The 17,918-nt window shown below is 39.4% G+C and overlaps 3 protein-coding genes across 3 annotated transcripts; 1 reads left to right on the forward strand and 2 right to left on the reverse strand.

Moving 5' to 3' along the window:
* Positions 1–2,213: 2,213 nt before the first annotated feature.
* L201_003019 (uncharacterized protein) lies at positions 2,214–2,697 on the reverse strand (the record flags this gene model as incomplete). Its single annotated transcript, XM_066218781.1, has 3 exons — positions 2,214–2,233; positions 2,306–2,467; positions 2,541–2,697. 3 exons carry the CDS (start codon positions 2,695–2,697, stop codon positions 2,214–2,216), a joined length of 339 nt encoding a protein of 112 aa, XP_066074878.1.
* Positions 2,698–6,600: 3,903 nt separating this feature from the next.
* L201_003020 (uncharacterized protein) lies at positions 6,601–9,733 on the forward strand (the record flags this gene model as incomplete). The annotated part of the gene is made up of 7 exons (XM_066218782.1): positions 6,601–6,820; positions 6,893–6,955; positions 7,033–7,117; positions 7,169–7,517; positions 7,612–7,714; positions 8,074–9,218; positions 9,317–9,733. The coding sequence occupies 7 exons, from the start codon at positions 6,601–6,603 to the stop codon at positions 9,731–9,733; spliced, it is 2,382 nt and encodes a 793-aa protein (XP_066074879.1).
* Positions 9,734–12,323: 2,590 nt separating this feature from the next.
* Positions 12,324–16,041, reverse strand: L201_003021 (OPT family small oligopeptide transporter; the record flags this gene model as incomplete). Its single annotated transcript, XM_066218783.1, has 9 exons — positions 12,324–12,403; positions 12,476–12,599; positions 12,673–12,946; positions 13,017–13,273; positions 13,358–13,900; positions 13,957–14,198; positions 14,255–14,712; positions 14,767–14,881; positions 14,955–16,041. The coding sequence occupies 9 exons, from the start codon at positions 16,039–16,041 to the stop codon at positions 12,324–12,326; spliced, it is 3,180 nt and encodes a 1,059-aa protein (XP_066074880.1).
* Positions 16,042–17,918: the final 1,877 nt, after the last annotated feature.

The raw sequence follows: 17,918 nt of genomic DNA on the forward strand, positions 1-17,918 counted from the left end.
GAATCGGTTACGTGGATGTTCTCTTCGGCTCAAGCTGGGTTCGGAGGGTGGTGACGAACGGTAATCCTTTCCTGTGTGTTTCCTGTTATATACGAAATATACCCTAATTTAAGTAATCTGATATTTGGTGATGTTATTTGATGTCATGCACATATAATCTCAAATATCTTTGGGTGTCCAGTCATACATATATCTGAGCTATGCGTAATGTTCCATCTCACTTGCTAATAGGGGAAATTGCAAAATCCGATATATACATATACAGTATGCGTTATTTGCTGCTCTAAAACGAAAACATTACACTCGAGATTTGCTACCATCCTCATATCTACCAAAGATGGACATTGTGGAAGCACCAAATGAAGACACATCGGAATTTGGGAAGTACTTCAATGGCACAGCAGATTCGGCAATTACAGTTCAAAGATCATACAGCAAAAGTTGTCGAGATTGATTGCAACAGATTGAGCTGATGGCGAAAAGACAGTGTCACCAGGTCGGTGCACCGCCTGTATGCGGATGTACAGTGTAACAAGGGTCAGCAAAGTTGAAAATTCTCTTAATTAGAGGCACCCTATTTACCTGGATGACCAAAACTTTGCGATTCTGCGCCGATATCATCAATTTGGGGTGAGGTATCGATTGTACTGGTTGAGTCTGCATTTTCTGGGGGAATTTCAGGTAAAGGTAAAGAGTTACAGGTTGCAATGTACACGGAAAGTAAAGCAATTACGACTACTGATAATTTCATTTTGGAATCATGAATTGTTTTGATTTTTTGAGGTTACTTTGAGTTGCAGACGGCAAGGCCTTGAAGTACCAAGTCTAAGGGTAAAGAGCTGATTTATCCCATCCACACACACACACACACATATATATATATATATACGTATCATTGGAAGACCTGCGTACTTATTCTTATTACGATCCTACTGCCGCAATCCTTTTCGAGATAAATCGAGATCGATGAGCACTACTATTCCAACTTTTATCAGTGAACCTGAGTTGAAACTCAACTTCTCCGGTTCCCATTTCGATAGTGCACACTTACGTCTGCTGATCATTCACAACATACGACATCAGGTTCCTTTTGGTGATTATTCGCTTTACTCAATGAAAGAGGATCGTCTGATTACTACATACTTCAAGCTCAAGAGCTGGCGATATCACCCACTTTCAAAATTTTATGCTGATCAGGTACGAAATCTAAAACTATATCTCATTATTGCTGTAACTGAACTTGTATTTCTATCATGATAGTCTGCCGATATCTGCATATGTTCATACTCAACGGCATTTGCGATCTTTTATGGAGACAACCTAATAAGCTTGGATTTCAATTACACAGAGAGAGAAAGAAAGCCTATTTTTCGAGGTATGTCATCTTCTCCTTGATTCACAAACATCTTCTGAAACCTTGTGATTTGCACTGTTGCCGCGAATCTAGATTTCAGTGTGGGATTCTCTTATCATTACTTACTGTATTTACTGTGTCCTTGATTGTCACGCCCATGATAAATTATATCTCATATGGTTGTACAGTGGATCTCGGCAGCAGCTTCTCATGTACGTATCAAATGGTTAGGAGCTGAACTATCACACTAAGTTTGCGATACAATTATGAATGACGAGGCACTTGACTTGTGTGTGTATATGTGTGCGGAGATCAAACCTTATATAACGAGGCGAAAAGATACAATGAACGTCAAAGGATCATATCAACCGTTGAAACTGCCACATCTGCTACATTTACGACTATGAATGATTATCCAGCGTGTCGTGTAAGAGCAACCTCAATGATCGTGACGGACGATTATATAATGCACACTGTACTATGTAAGATGTGTAAGATATGTTTAACATGTGCATGATTAATTCCGACATTATCCGTTGTATGACAAAAGAAAGAAGAGTATATATCTATATTTTGATAAAATATAAAAAGTAAATTAATGTGGTTACTAAATCAAAGAAAGTTTATAACAATATATCCGATAGGTATATATGTATGTATAAAGTATATAAATATATAGATGACGATATCAATAAAAATGGTTCATTGTATGAAAAAGATATTCAATCAATGATATAAAGCGTGAAGAACATAACAAGGACATAGAACATGAAATACGATCTCTAAGATTGATAGGGGTAACTGAAAAGACATTGGTATGTAAAATTTAAACGAGGATCAACCATTCGTCTTGAATTGTTTACCAAGTTGGTGCACCTCCTACAAACAGTTAAATATAAATTAGCAATTGCAAATTATTGACATACGGAGTTATACATGATAACGACTTACCTGGGTGACCAAATGATTCAGCAGTTACATCTTTTTTCCATGTTGGTGCTCCTCCTGGGTGACCGAAGGATTCAGCAGTGACGTCTTTCTTCCAAGTTGGTGCTCCTCCTGGGTGACCGAAACTTTCAGCGGTAACATCTTTTTTCCATGTTGGTGCTCCACCTATTGACGATGAAATTGTTGGATCAGCTGATGTGACTATTAAATGTTATATTCTATAATGAGGAGGACATACCTGGGTGACCGAAAGATTCAGCTGTAACATCTTTTTTCCATGTTGGGGCACCTCCTGGTCTACCGAAACCTTGAGCGGAAACATCTGCTTCAGGTACAGGAGCAGCGACGGCGACTGAAGCTAAGGCAGCTGCGAAAGCGATTGTGAAGAATTTCATCTTAATTGATTGAAGTTGTATATATTAGGAATCGATGGATCGGTAGATTTGTATATATGACAAGATGGTTCGATAAGATTTGATGAGATGGGATGAGGGAGATAAAAAAAAGAGACTAAAATTGATCTACACACAGAAGACTATTTATATGATTTTGAAGATATGAATAATGATCAAGAATAAACGATTATTCACAGTGGTGTAATTGCTGATATAGTCTTGCGGAAGATGATGAAGAGAGAGAGGTACTGTAATGTTATGATGTGCTATTAAGGCTAGAATGGAAAAAACCAGGTACCAGTCTAGGCGCTTTTTTCACAACGGATTAATTTGTTAACGTAGAATAATGAGTTATATGGCTGACTCAGGGGGAGATATATACAGTAAGGAATTACGTGAATATAACAGAAAGTATGAAGATGAGAAATGTGTTGTGATGTGATGTGAATGAGATAGAGATAAAAATCAAAACAAGGTGTAGAGAGGAATTTCGCTAGAGGATCGGTCGGCAAAGGATGGGTGATGGGAGTTTATTTAAACATTATTGAGCACATAAAGATGCGGAAACCTTGATTAGAGCTGGGGTAGGGTAAGATGACCGGGGGGACTTGTAATTTCGCTCAAGGACGCGTTGTCGTAGGCGTAAAATGAAGAGGTTAAGAGGGAAACCAGACCAAGAGAAAATTTAGTAAGTGAGGCACATGCATTGGTACCTTGACAAACTCATTAAGGGATTCATTAAGTAATGAAGGCGTTTTGATACTCTCTCTCAGGAAAAAAAAAATATTTATGATGGGATTAGCAGTGAAACGTTTGATTGCTACACTGAAATTTCGTATCCGACACACGACAAGCCCCAATATGGTTAGGTCAGACTAAGAAAAGAAAAGAGAAGAGGAATTTCGAAAACAACCGGGGTTTTCAACTTGTATGAAAAAAGGGATACATCAACAACTCGGAAGAATATTAGAGCTTTTTTTAATTGCCAAAGCCCTGAAGTTGGACAAAGCGGGAAGAAACTCAGAGAGGTTCTGACGATCGCTTTAATAATATATTCCAGAGCCTAATTGATTCTCGCGATCAAACGGCACAACTTCTAGGAATCATTACGGAAAACATCCTTCAAGCCCAACCCATCTTGAACAAATCGCATGACGTCGCTAATCCCCGTACTGTACGTATTCAAAAAAGATTTGCCATGCATTCACAATTCAAAGAGCCTTGGCATACTTGATCAGATCATATCAAATGTATGGATTTTGTCTCGCGTTAATGAAGATTTCAATCTATCCAAAAGACAACTCAGTAGGCCTGTTTTCAATTGTTTCGAATAGACAAATTGGTGTATTGAGACTATGCAAAGCAATACCTTATGACATTCCATATACTTGTGAAACGCATTCATGTCGGTGCTACACGTCAAGTTACGCTCGGACTATCTTCTCCTGACGCCACACCTGTCATACACCTTTTAGATAAACCTCCTATAACCTGAATAAGCCGAAGCCACTTCTTCTACGACTACGCAAATCATGCTGTGGAGTATTTGGAAACGATGAAACAGGGTGATGCGTAACTGTTTAAAGGCCACCAAATGTGATTTGACGTGATGCGATACGTTCAGATTTTCAGATAACTTCCAAGCTTCTTCTGTAGATCGTTCTAGCTCATAACGCCATTGATCGTCCTGTTGGCGTTCGTTTGACGGTATGTCTATGACCTGGCCAAGCGGATCCCACACCATATCTTACGAAATGCCATGATGACGAATGCTTTGAATGTATATGCTGTACGAAGCGTCTCTTTTACAGAAGAAGACGAAGCGCTATAAGAGATGACCCCGGACACCAAATCGAGTTACTCTTGTTAGTTCAGCTTTTTAGTTTAAGTGCCTTGTACCTCGAACCTGTTTCGCAGCGTGACTGATTCTGATCACTTTTTTCGTTTTATCTACATCTTATACGTTCTTATTTCTGGTGTGAACGTTGTTAAAATTTAGGGTTGAACTCAAAATTCTTCTTTTCTGCCAGGTGTCAGTTCCTATATTGGCGGAAGTCTTGGGTCTTCTTGGTAGTTACTTCTGTAAGCTGTTAAGTAGACGTGTATCATCATATAGTCAAAATTCCTTGTCTTACAGCACATAGCCCAGAGAATGTGATTTGCTTGGTACACAAATTGCGAGACTGATGTTGCCAAAGTTTTTCACATAATATGAAAAGCTTAACGGAGTAATATACTGACTTGTATGTCATGTACAATAGGCTATATCATACACTGCACATGCTTACTGATGTTGGCGTGAGTAAAGGAATGAAGGAATGACCATGGTAATATACATATACAATGGTCAACCGGCTATCAATATTAACGATAATAAAGTTCCCCAAATGTATCACATATATTACTGCTATTTTAGCGGATATTCCGGACCATCCTGTTAATAATAGCTCGAATGAGCGCTCGTACGAACTCTGAACCATAAATTCCGTCACATATAGAAAAACTGACCGCAAATAACGAGCGTAATCGCCGTTAGCATTGTCAATTCTTACAATGATCCATACGATCTATACCGTAGACAGGTGGTGCCTCTTGAGAGATTGCGTACATACTGGTCAAGTTGGGTCTTGGATAAGCTGGAGAATGATTTCGCATCGTGAATGTCATTCGGCTCATTGACCCCCAGGTCAGCGACGCAGCGTTGATACTTTGGGACCGTCTTGTAGTAGCATTTTAGATCAACGCAGCAATCGCCATCTCGTTTCTTGATTTTGCAAATTACATTTTACCCAGATCAAAACCTAACTTCATCGCTCTAGATGTCTCTTGACAAACTGGTGAATGCCTTGTTCATCTACATCTTGTACATACCAAACATACTAATGCTTTCATAACAATAAAGAGTGGTATCGGCTAAGCCAAGGCGTAGATAAAGTGAGTTCCCAAACATATTTTAGATAGCTCAAACTACATACAAACCCAAAAAGCATATACTGTACATAAGTATGTAACTTCTTAACGAAACATCTCAACAAAAAGCCACTCCGCTTTTATGAAAAGTTACACCCAAAAATAAAATGCGGGTTCCTGAATAAGCCTCCACCATTTCTTTGTATGTATCACACACCTTATTATCATATGTGTCTCCACAATCTCATGTTCTTCAACATGCTCAAAGCAGTATAACATCATAATGCATGCCATGATAGCAACGATATTGAACGGGATAGGTACGTCTTTGTCGACATCACGTAGTCAATCATTATTTTACTCATAATTTCTGCAACAAAATCCACTCGCGGATATTCCGGTTGTGCGCAAACTCATGCTCGGAATGCTTCATCTAGCAACATCGTGCACGGATCACACTTTGTTACACTCCGACAGCAGCCGAACGACACATTGGAGTTAGGTATGATGTTGGATGTCGAATGCTGGAATAGCAGTACTGCCATCAACTGTTTGATACCAACAAACCACTACAACTACAAGGTAGTACTTTCGCTCATCTTTACCAAGCACTAGCATTCGGCAATCATTGGGTAAAAATGCCTTCATGATCGTGGTCAATGCACACCCGTTTCAACAATACAGAATACATTACACAAACATGAAACAGTGATGTAGTCCTGCACTCTGACAAAGTCGAGAGTGTGTGATCCGAGTTACCGTTTATTAAAGATAGTAGTTGAATTCGAGCAGCAATCAGACATATCACAGCCTCATCAGTAAACATGAAAATCCATCAGCTAGTTTTTACGTTTTCACAACTCTATGCACTGACATGATAATGGTATTACGTTCAAATCTTTTCACTAATTGTTTGACAGGATGGAAGGGTTATAGCTCACTTGTGAAGTAAGCTTGGTCCTTCTTATTTCCTACTTGGTCTATAGGTCAAACATGTCACGACCCGAATTACCGCATACCATAAATGACCATCCGCATTTATCGATATCGATAAAACTGCCTCAACTTGATACTTCAGGCCATGTCGAGAAAGATATACAGCGACCTGTCTTTCAGGTAGGAGAGGAAATTATAGGAACATTACAGCTTGTATGTTCTGCTGGGTTTATCTTGAGTTTAGGTAAAATCGAAGTGGAAATAATAGGAAGAGAAAGTGAGTTGATGACTTACTTTCATATATATGATCTCTACAGTAGGATTTGATACTGATCCAAAGTTCGGATAGATGTGAAATTTCAAAATGATATAACACAAAATATATTCTGGCAAGACCTATTAGAATTTCAAGGTAAGATCTCAGACCCGTCGCCTAGATCCTTCTCAATCCGCTCAGAGTTATCCTGGCTGACTGATGTTTAATTACAGGACCAGATTTGCCAATGTCCAATGCTTGTACAGATAGTATAATAATATCAGATTTGCCGATCGGTTACTATCCTGCTCGTAAAGGGTAAGTAATATCACCAAGACCGTACGATTTATTTGCTAAAGCCGTTAACAGAACCACGCAATTCCCCGTCAAGATTACTTTACCTGATACACTACCAACTTCATTCAATACACCTTCTGCCCTTATATCTTACACTTTACATGCGCGCGTCTATATACACGACTTTCCTGGTATGAGATCAATCTTGCATACATCGACTGATATCGACATAATCCCACAAATAGAAAACTTAGATGTATATATCGATGAAGGTATTCAAAGAAGGATAGGTCAGGCGGACTGTAGGCAGGATGAAGGTGGGGGTACGGCGTATCTAGAGATTGAGAGTGTCAATGGTTGGATGACAGAGGGATCGAATAGTAGAGTAGGGCTTACAGTCAAAAATCATACTAGATTGTCGGTGAGTCGCGAATCATCGCTATGAACAACGTATTCTTTCCAAATTTTACTGTGTCGGTAAAAGTAGAAGTATCATTGACAGTACTTGAATTTAGACCTTATCACCTTTCCTGAACGTCATCCAGCGAATTACGGTATTGAAGTCTGATGGAAAAGAGGTATTTATGCAACATGTAGCATTTGAGAAGGTTTATTCGGGTGAGTTGGTCCCCCTCTCTGTACAACTACCATACAGGATATTAACAAATAGAACGACTAATTACTGGTTGAGTTCCTAGAATATCGATATCTCACCCCGCCTTTTAGCGAAAATCGTTTGAACCTCGATTTTCGAATACCAGAAGGTGTTCGCACTGTTTATCACACGAAATCTTCAATCATTCAGGTAGATATCTTGATTAGAGTGGATATACCGCTTGCGTCATCTCGACAAGCGATAGCGTAAGACGCATCTTCTCTTTTTCCTCATAAATGATGCACGGAGCTGACCTGGTTATGTCTACCCGGTAGAACCGCAATTCTGCTGATTCATATTTTGCATTCTAATTCACTATCAGCAGATATGTGGTTACAACATCAAACATATCAAACTGAACTGAGAAGGTTAGAAGAATCGACACCTCGCATACCTCGTGCTCAAAGAAGGTGGTCAGCGCCATTCAAAGCTGTGAAGGATGTTATATCATCACCTACTTCTCCTTCAAATACCAATAGCTTCACAGTCCCCTTTTTGCCTAATGCGGAAAGCAGTCGACCAAAATATCATCAGTCAAGACATAGTATATCTGCCTTACCAGATAATAGTGGACCAAACCCGTTCATGATTGGGAAGTTCAACCATCGATTTTCACCGCAACAGCAACATCATCCAACAGTACAGAAGTATACATCGTTTGAAGTTAGTGACTATCGTCAACCTGCCTGGACTATATACGATGTCACGGAGGAAAGCGAAAGTTTAGCAACAAAGACTCCAAGGCATCTAAGGGAAACTAGTAAAAGTAGAGGGGGAAGTGTTAGTCCCGTACAGGAAGGCACCAGATCGGGAAGTCATCCACCTGCAATACCTGTCAATTACGCCAATACACCTGGTTTTCAAAATGTTCTAGCTATACAACAGCAAACATCTCCAAATCAGTTACAACGGGAAAGTCCAGCTGTCCACGCTGATCAACACCAATTGCAAACCTCTACGACTCCCCCTATATCGATATCGAATTCACCAACCACCGATGAAAAACGTGTTAATTCTACTCCTACAACTAAATCAATCAAAGCTGTCTTGACAAACTCGCAGAGCATTTTATCACCGAAATCTGTCATGCATACCTCTCCAGAATCATATTTCGATACTCAAGCAACTGCGGAAACCATAAATCCGCCTAGCCAGGAAGATAACAGCATGGCGAATGAAATACCAACCAAATCCTCTGAAGAAACAACGATTGGCGATAAAGAAAGAATAGAGAAACAGTCTAAACGACCCGACATTGTTAAACGAAGATCATCAAGGAGAGGAAGCGATAACAAACATCAAGCCCTGAATGTCTTTGACGAGGAGAGTCGATCGAGCGAAGCATCAGCAGATGCAACATTGTATAAGGCTGGAGAACATAGATCAAGCGAGACTAGAAGTTCATTCAGTAGTATCACTGAATCTGATAAGCAAGAGACATCTGACAATATGGCGGAAAGTAAAAAGGTAAGCTTGTGATTCCTGATATCCTGTGTCAAACTGTTCAGATCCGGTGATATTACCATGATCGATAACTGATCATGCGTTTTTCGCCTTGTACACAGAGAAGCGATGCACTTTCTATCCCATCGAGCACTGAAATAAGTTCAAATCCTAAAAAGTCGGCTCGAGGTGGACGTGGAGGCAGAGTGACTTCCGCTAAACAGCTTTTCGAGGCTAAAACTACCGCAATTCCTCCATCCACAACGGACTCTAAGCCAACAGTACTTGAAGAACAAAACAGAAAGAAAAGACATTCGTTGCCTCCAAATATGGTCCTGACCAATACTCGGCGCGCTTCACCAGGTATCGCATCGATCGATACTACGTTAGCTCACCGCAATGCGACGTTACCTCTTAGTTCAATCACCAAAGTCGATGCCACAGTTGAAGGAAAGGTTAGAAAGGAAGGTGTATCCGTAGGCAAGCTGAGGGGTTTGATAGAGAAATACGAGAATACATCGAATGCTCCAGGAGTATGATAGCTCAACTCGAAGAAACGTGATGTACGATCATATACTTGATCCTTATTCAACTATTTCTACATGTGGCATACTGATGGAGCAGGAATATAATAACGGTATTCAGTAATTTTGTCTAAATCACATATCAACTAGAGAGCGAATTCTGGAATTCGCAATAAGCATTCCGATCAACAGCTTCATGTTTTGATGTCTTCATGTTTTGATGTTGATGAAGAATGAAATTCTATCTTATACATTCGCTCTTTGATATCTACTTGAGGGATTAAGTATTCTTGATCATGAAGAAATGATGAAATAACGTAACTGAGTTGCAAGATCATCGATCAAATGAATCAGGTACAATCAACCTACCCAAAATAAGACCTGAATGCGGTGTATGATATAAGGTTTTGGATCCGATGCAGTCGGAAATTGAGGTTCACCTTCAAAGATTTCTCGACACGTCTGATGTGATCAATCAGAGTATTGCAGAACACGCATCAAAAGACCAACATTGAATGGGTTAGAATCAATCTCCTATCTTTCGATCAATATGCGCCCTATGAGAAATCAAGCATAGTATCCTCGTTTCTTGATTTGCTTTGACTCTCTGTGAACCTGAGAATTGCTAGTAAAAGGTACCATCGTTCCTATCAATTTGTGATCAGCGTGGTTGAAAGATTGCCTGCCATGAGGTATAAACCTAAAGCCTCACCATTTTTGTAATATGCCAATTACGTTTGGACGTATATATGAATTATCATTCAGACAACTCGAACCAAAGGTTTCTAGAAACCTGATGAGATTTTTTTCTCACAGGTGATATTCTTGGTAGATCAGATAATTACAGCATTTAAGCTTGATCTTCAGACATCATAGAGAGAACGTGTCAACATCAAATTGTTACTCTTGCTTGGTATTTCGAATACAGATCCAGGAGTTGATGGGTGATTTGATTGAATATCCATTATCATTCTAGCTAGTTGTAGGGATGATCAGGGTTTCGACTATTTCTGTGATTTGCTGTACTAGTATAACGTACAGTCTAATCTTGATTTGCTCAAGCTATATTTTTATCCCATAGGCAAGATGTTGTAGAATCGTTAGATTCCATCTGTACATCCACCTCGAATCCTGGCGGAGAGGGGGGGGCTTGCTCTCTTGATACATACTCGACTAACGCGACATCTATCATAAGGGACATTATGGGGTATCAGACTTTTCAGGCTAATTTTACCTTTTGATTGCCTCTCCCAAAAAAAACACCATCAAATATCAAAATCAAAATCAAAATCAAGGAGGAAATGAATTACTTCACAGAGTATTCACCAAATCCATTGATTGAATATGATCTATTTCTGAGAAAAAACCAATTCCTTAGATGAGCCTCATGTTATTATGTGAATTGATGATGATAATGTAAAGTACACACACAAATCAAGGGAATGAGTATGCAAATATCTCACGAGACAGGAAAATTGACAATGCCAGATACAGTATGTGAATTCATAAAATCTGTTTGGTGTATCAACTTTCAATACTACTTCACTGAGTTGTAATGTATTATGTATATATAGATGGTGATTTCCCAAGTTTTTTCAAATTGAGCCTCTCCGTAAGATCTTTTTCCAAAGAAAAAGCAAGGTTTCTTCAACAAATAACAGAATTTTATTGTAACTCATCCTCTTCATAAAACCAACATATCGCTCATACGAAACTTTACAGAAAATGTACATTTCATCTATCATATTACCCATACTACTACTCATAACAACGTTTTCAATTGCCACTCCTATACCTGTAGTCAAATCTGAAGTTGATGATAAACCAAAACCAGCTCCGGCATCGGCACCGGCACTAGCTACAGAACCTGAAGTGATTGTCAAATCCCAAAGATGGGGTGCAATGATGGGTAAGCTCTCATGGTAAAATACCTACACTACATTATACGTACAGATAACCACCATGAATGGAAATTTTGGGGCGAGAAATCAGTTAGACATTCGCGTGTGGCTAATTTATAGCTGTGGATCTTTAGCTCCTGCGTGGTGAGATTCTCGAGTTGTTGACGACTTCTTGGCTATTCTATATCATCAATTCTTCAAGTAAGTAGAGGTCTCCTATTTATTTTTCTTAATTGGATATTCTACTAATATTACTTAGAATGTAATATGACCAGGTTTCCCACAGATACTGTGAACGATGATCGTACCCATTTCTTTTTTACCTTTCCCTTACGGACAGTTTTTAGATCGAGATACTAGAACGGACAGATAGATTTGATGGAATATATACGATATTCAATACGCAATCCATTTTAGACGATAGGTAGAACAGGATTGATTACTGCATATAAGTATACGATATCTATATGAATTACTGGTACCGTATAAAAAGTCCTTCCTACCTTACCTGCCTATGAACATAATATACATGTGGTTCTGCGAAATTATACTTTACAAAATCGGAATCGATTATCATCAAGAATTAGAATTTTATAGTCCTGCGCCGAGGACGAAATAAATGACCAAGAAAATTGAAACGAGTATCAATCATATATATATACAAGCAATCTCCCATAGTCCAAAATAAGCAAATTTGAAATCATCTATATTTTCCATGTATCCGGTCCAAAACCTGTAGCTGGAGCATCCAAATAAGCGGCCCCAATACCATCCCAATCGGCAGCTACGACATTAACATATTTATCAGCTAAATTGTCTTCTTGACAATGGTAATGGTAGAGACTCCATAACTCACTCTTCTGATATACAGTATTACCCCACCAATTCACTGAAGCACCAGGCAAACCCAAGAAAAGGAAAATTGCAATTGCAGAAAGAGCTGTACCGATATCTAAAGCAGCTGACAAGACGTAATTGTACTGGTGAGAGTGAAATGAATATTAGCGTCAAAAGCATTTTCAACGAAGATATCATTTCTTCAATCGTACTCACTTTGGACCACCAAGCAAATTTCTTCCTTCTTACCCAAAATTGGAAGATGAAACCAGTTAACAACCAACTTGAATAATTAACACCTGTTGCAGGTGGGATGAATAAAGCTCCACTAAAAATGATAGGGAAATTCAAATTTCTGAAAATTGATTTAGGATATTTTCTAACCCATAACCAGAATGGTATTGGTATGATTGCACCAGCAATCAAAGCATATGTTTGTGGGTAATACAATGAGCCTTTACTGAATAATCTTTCCGGTCCAATTAATCCCCTGGAGTAAACGAAAAAAAGGGTCAGCATCGGTTCGTCGGTATAGCATAATGGCATGTATGGGCACTTACCAAATAATAGAAGAAGTGAAGAAGACTTTGGTTGAAGCGCATGTTAAGAGAGATTTTTGTCCGGCCGCACATATATCAGGAATCTTAGCAAACATAAGTTCTTTAGTTGCACTTTGAATGAAACAAGCTATGACGGTTGCTGTTATTTGAGCTACAAAAGTTGCTCTTGGTGGAATTTTCATATAATGCCCTAACTTTTGATCCTGAATGAATGCTAATCCAGCTACTACCGTTTGAACAGTAAACACTTTACATAACTATGGTTAGATCGCAAACAAAAAGGGTTAGCTAACACCTCATGGTGAAGTATGAACAACGATTAAGTAAAATTGATCACTCACCATACCAGGGATAGGTTGACCTTGGAACATATAACCAGGAATCAATTCGGCTAAAAGGTTCATTGCAGGTTGTTGAGATGTCATAGCGTAGATAAAAGCTGAAGGAATGATGTAAACGAAAGGTATAGCTATGGCTACAATATATCCCCATACGGGTAATTCTGTATGATAGACCTCCAAAGCTGTTACCGCTAAAGTAAAAACAACAGCGAATAAAGCTAAGAACCACCAATCGGGAACTTCAGGATAGTGTTTCATTAACTTCATATGTATATCATCCGCTTCTGTCTTGACGTTGATCATGGCTCTGTAGATTCTGGGACCATGATACAGTGCTGTATGTACTAATAATCCAGTAGCTAAAGCGAAAGCCATCATGAAAGTCATTGAGAATGTTGCAGATAAATAGACCGGTGAATATAGCGCATAAGCGGTTTCGTTTAATCGCAAATCGTCTGTGAGGATATTGAAAATATCGTATTCTGAACTGAAACGATCTGCTGCTTGAATAACGTTGACAGGGAGATAAGCGAATTCCCAAACCTGATGACAAAAGTTAGCATACTTGATTCTAGCAATCGTTGCCTGGTGTTACTTACATTGGTATAGTACATGATTGGGACCAAGATCCAGAAAAAGAATATGAAGCCAACACCAACATTTACCTCAGCCCACCAGGGAGTGGTCAAAGGAGAACCGACCCAAGTTATCTGAGTCCAATCAAAGGTAAGAACACCCATGCCGAGACCAGTTGAAACACCAAACAACTCATTGACGACCTTGTTTTTGGGGGCGATCCAACAAGCGTAAGAAAAGTATGACAAGGCAGTGAACAGGAAACCTGTGAACTCGTCAATTAGCAGTGACCTCATCTGCGTTATGAAGGATTGAGCTTACCGGGGAAGAAGTAGTAGGCGAATGCACCACCCATACAGATGACAAGGAATTTGAATCTACTCATACCACCTTGGAAACCATCTTCCTCTGCATGTAGAGTATTCAAGTTGGTGGTGACAACCAAGTTTCCAGGCCATATCATCGAAGCTGGCCATACGACAAATCGTCTACATAGACCGGCCATTGTGAATCCGGTAAGTTGAGTTGCTAAAATTATCATAATGTCAAAACCATAACCGAATTTATGCTTGTACCATAATTCACTTGAAACAGTTGCGTATATAGCATATGCTGGTCCAATAGCTACATTGGCCATCATTACTATGATTGTATGTTCTTTGATATTGAATGGACCAGGGTTTAGGGATATTTCTGATCCCCCTAGAAAGCGTGGTAATTTCCAAGTATTGATGGGAAGTAACCAGGCTGCGAATTTACCGACAGGATATGCGACGACTCTATATGAGAGAATCAGCGAAGTTCAGGTCGAGTTGACATGAAATGAGACTCACTGCACAATTAGAGGAGAAAGGTAAGGTGCTGGTGTTCGGAAGACAAAGAATGTATTGATACCGGAACCAAGAATTACGAAGAGTATCCCCAAAAACCATGCTCGCAATGTGAGAGCTGAGGAAAAAGAATGACCGTTAGATGGCGATCCATATAGATCAAGGGTTGTTATGCTTCTGAGCTGACTCACCTGGCATGTCAGGATCATCAATGTTTGAAACTGAAGCTCGTACTTCTGGATATGGACTGTCTTCTTCCACCATACCTGGATCCAGTACACCTAAACTTTCTTCTCCATTATCACTAGCCTCTTTATGTAGACCACCTAAACCATCACCCCACGTAGTTTTACCATCCGGTATGGTCATATCACCCGTCATTTCGGTCATACCATAACTACCTCTAGACCAACCTCGACCACCTTCACTTGTCAAATCACTCTCCGAGATCAATGGTGCTGATGACTTCATTCTACGATTTGAGGTTGTAGGTCTATATGATAGACCAGGTTCAGATAGGCCGGAATCTTCTGATATCCTAGACATATCGGTAGTAGTGGTGAAATTTGTTGTAGCTGTTCCTGTCCTGGCACTAGAACCTCTTCTACGCTGTAATCTATCTATGAGGGATGCACCAGAATGAGGTCTTCTTGACTTTCTAGCTATAATCGGGCCATGAGAGTCGTCGGCCGATGACATTGTGAAAGCGAAGGAGGAATTGTTCGGATTGTGGAAACCACTGAATGGAGGTGGATTTTCTTTATCATATGTAAGTTCAGGTAAATGTCCACCAACATCCACTACACCTGTAGGTGTAGGTACTTTCCCATCTACTGACATTGAACGTGGTGTATAACTTAATCCTGGTGTATTGAGATGACTTCCTTCAGGTCCACTTGAAGGGTTTGGTGATTCTTCTGTTGGTGCAGATGTTAGATGACTAGAAGGTGGTGCAGATGTTAGATGACTAGAAGGTGGTGCAGATGTTGAGTACTCAGATATTGCTCCCAAACCAGGTACAGCTGCAGTTGCTGGTCTGTGAAAAGCAAAAACTTCTTCATCCTCCTCTTCCTCCTCTTCTTCATCAAAGTCCTCATCGTCTTCGTCTCCCTCTTTATAAAACTCTTGCTCAGGTAACTCATCCGCACTAATACCTGAAGCAGCAGTATCTAATCTTGCTGTAGGCTGTCTTCGTCGACTATTACCTAGGCCAGCTCGTCTTCCAGTTGAAGTGGAAGGTCGACCAGAACTAGTCCCAGGACGCGGTGGTTCTGACATGTTGGGGATGTTGGGGACAGGCACTGGGTATCCTAAAAAACCAATGATTGATTAGTTGTTATGGAATTATAGTTTATCAACGAACGGTATTGATGCGGAAATTTGATCTAAAGGAGAATGCTAGGGACTAGACTGTGTGATTAAGAAATGATGGCAACGTCGAGTGTTTGGGAGGAATAAGTTGTAATGCTTGTCAAGGGATAAATGGTGGTGGTAACAATATGCGGACTAAGTTAATTTAGAATTACGCTTACTAGTCTGTGTATATCTATCTGTATTACTTGACGTGAATGTTTCTCAATTGATGGCCCAAGATCGTCCTTCTGTCTTATGTTTTGTTCTAGTCTATTTTATTCTACCCTATTCAAATGTAAATAACCTACAACCGCGCCGAGATAGGTGACTTAGAAACAAATAGTTGAATTCGTCTTCTCCCTCGGTTCGATTTGAAATGTTGAAAATTACAAATGATACGTTTCAGGTAAGGTAGTCCAAGTGCTCAAGTGTCCAAGAGTCCAAGCAGAAGTGTAACCTTAGCTTGGTATAAAAAGGTCCAGTCCCAGTTGTATGTTGTATGGTAGATGTCAATGCGTATGAGTGATAATTCCTGAATATGTTCACACTGACCCTGTTGTGGATTTGATGCTGATGAAAAGCTAAGCTTCCTACCTCGGTGTTGTGTGTGTGTGTACCTTCGATTGTGATCGAAGGGGGTACCTTGTTTGTTTCCTGATATGTTGCTCGGAATGAAGTTGATGATTTTGACGATAAAAATGGGTGGTGAGGATGATGACTATTTAAGCTTTATAATTTTGATGTTATCTGTGATATGTTATATCGTTTGAGATTGTTGTATATTTGGTACAATAATGAGTGGGAACGTGTACGCGTGATCGATTGAGTAATATTTATAATATACGCTATTTGTCCCCGAATCTTATTTTATTTCTTCCATAAGATATAATTGATATGTTTTATGATGTTGTACAATTATGATGGTGTGAAATTGATATAACGTCGAAATGATAACAATTTGATCATGTACTACTAGTAGTACACAACAATGAAAGTATGGTACAAAAACAGACGATCAGTTAAAGCTAAGACAATCGATCTGTATTTCATTAAAGGAAAACATGAATCCCATTTTTGTCTTTTAGTAATCATCTTAGAGTACCTCTTTTTTGGTACTTCGGATTCGAAAATACCTTTTACCTTTTACCTTAGGTGGGGCTAGAGAAAGTTTTGACAGAAAATACAGGGCAAAAATGCAATCACATAAGATATAGGATTTAACCGATACTTAAGATTGTATTTTCCACCTTCTCTCTGTTACCCTAACAGAAGATATTATTATTTTTCTCTCTTTTTTTTTTTCGGAATCGGATTTCTTTTCAGGAACAAAGTAATATCCATTCATTTTTGTTTTTACCTTTTCTCTCACCTTTATTTCTTCTCTCTTGATGCTTCTCCTTGCTATATATAGGTATTCACTAAACGACAATAACTATTATTGGATTATCCACTCCGCACACGCTGTGGTGTGATAAGGAAGACCATCACCTGTGCATACATGATTATCCAAATTGAGAGCTTTGACCATTTCGCTCGACTCTATGGGGTATCATCAGCCATTTGCAAGAGTGCTTCCGGAACTGCCAAGGTGATGAGCAAATATAGTATCTTGGCTATTTCTGCTGTTGGAGAAGTCGCATAGAGAAAAGGTGCAAATTGAAAGGAATATACGAAAGGTGTTCAATTCTCACAATGCAATATCATCAGCTCCGCTGTTTTCCCTTTTTAGGCACGATCTAACCATTATAATGGTATTTGAACTTTGTTTTTCTCTCTCTTCCCTTTCACCGTGCTGCCTTCCT

This window comes from Kwoniella dendrophila, chromosome 3 (assembly GCF_036810415.1).
Source record: "Kwoniella dendrophila CBS 6074 chromosome 3, complete sequence".
Taxonomy (NCBI): Eukaryota; Fungi; Basidiomycota; class Tremellomycetes; order Tremellales; family Cryptococcaceae; genus Kwoniella; species Kwoniella dendrophila.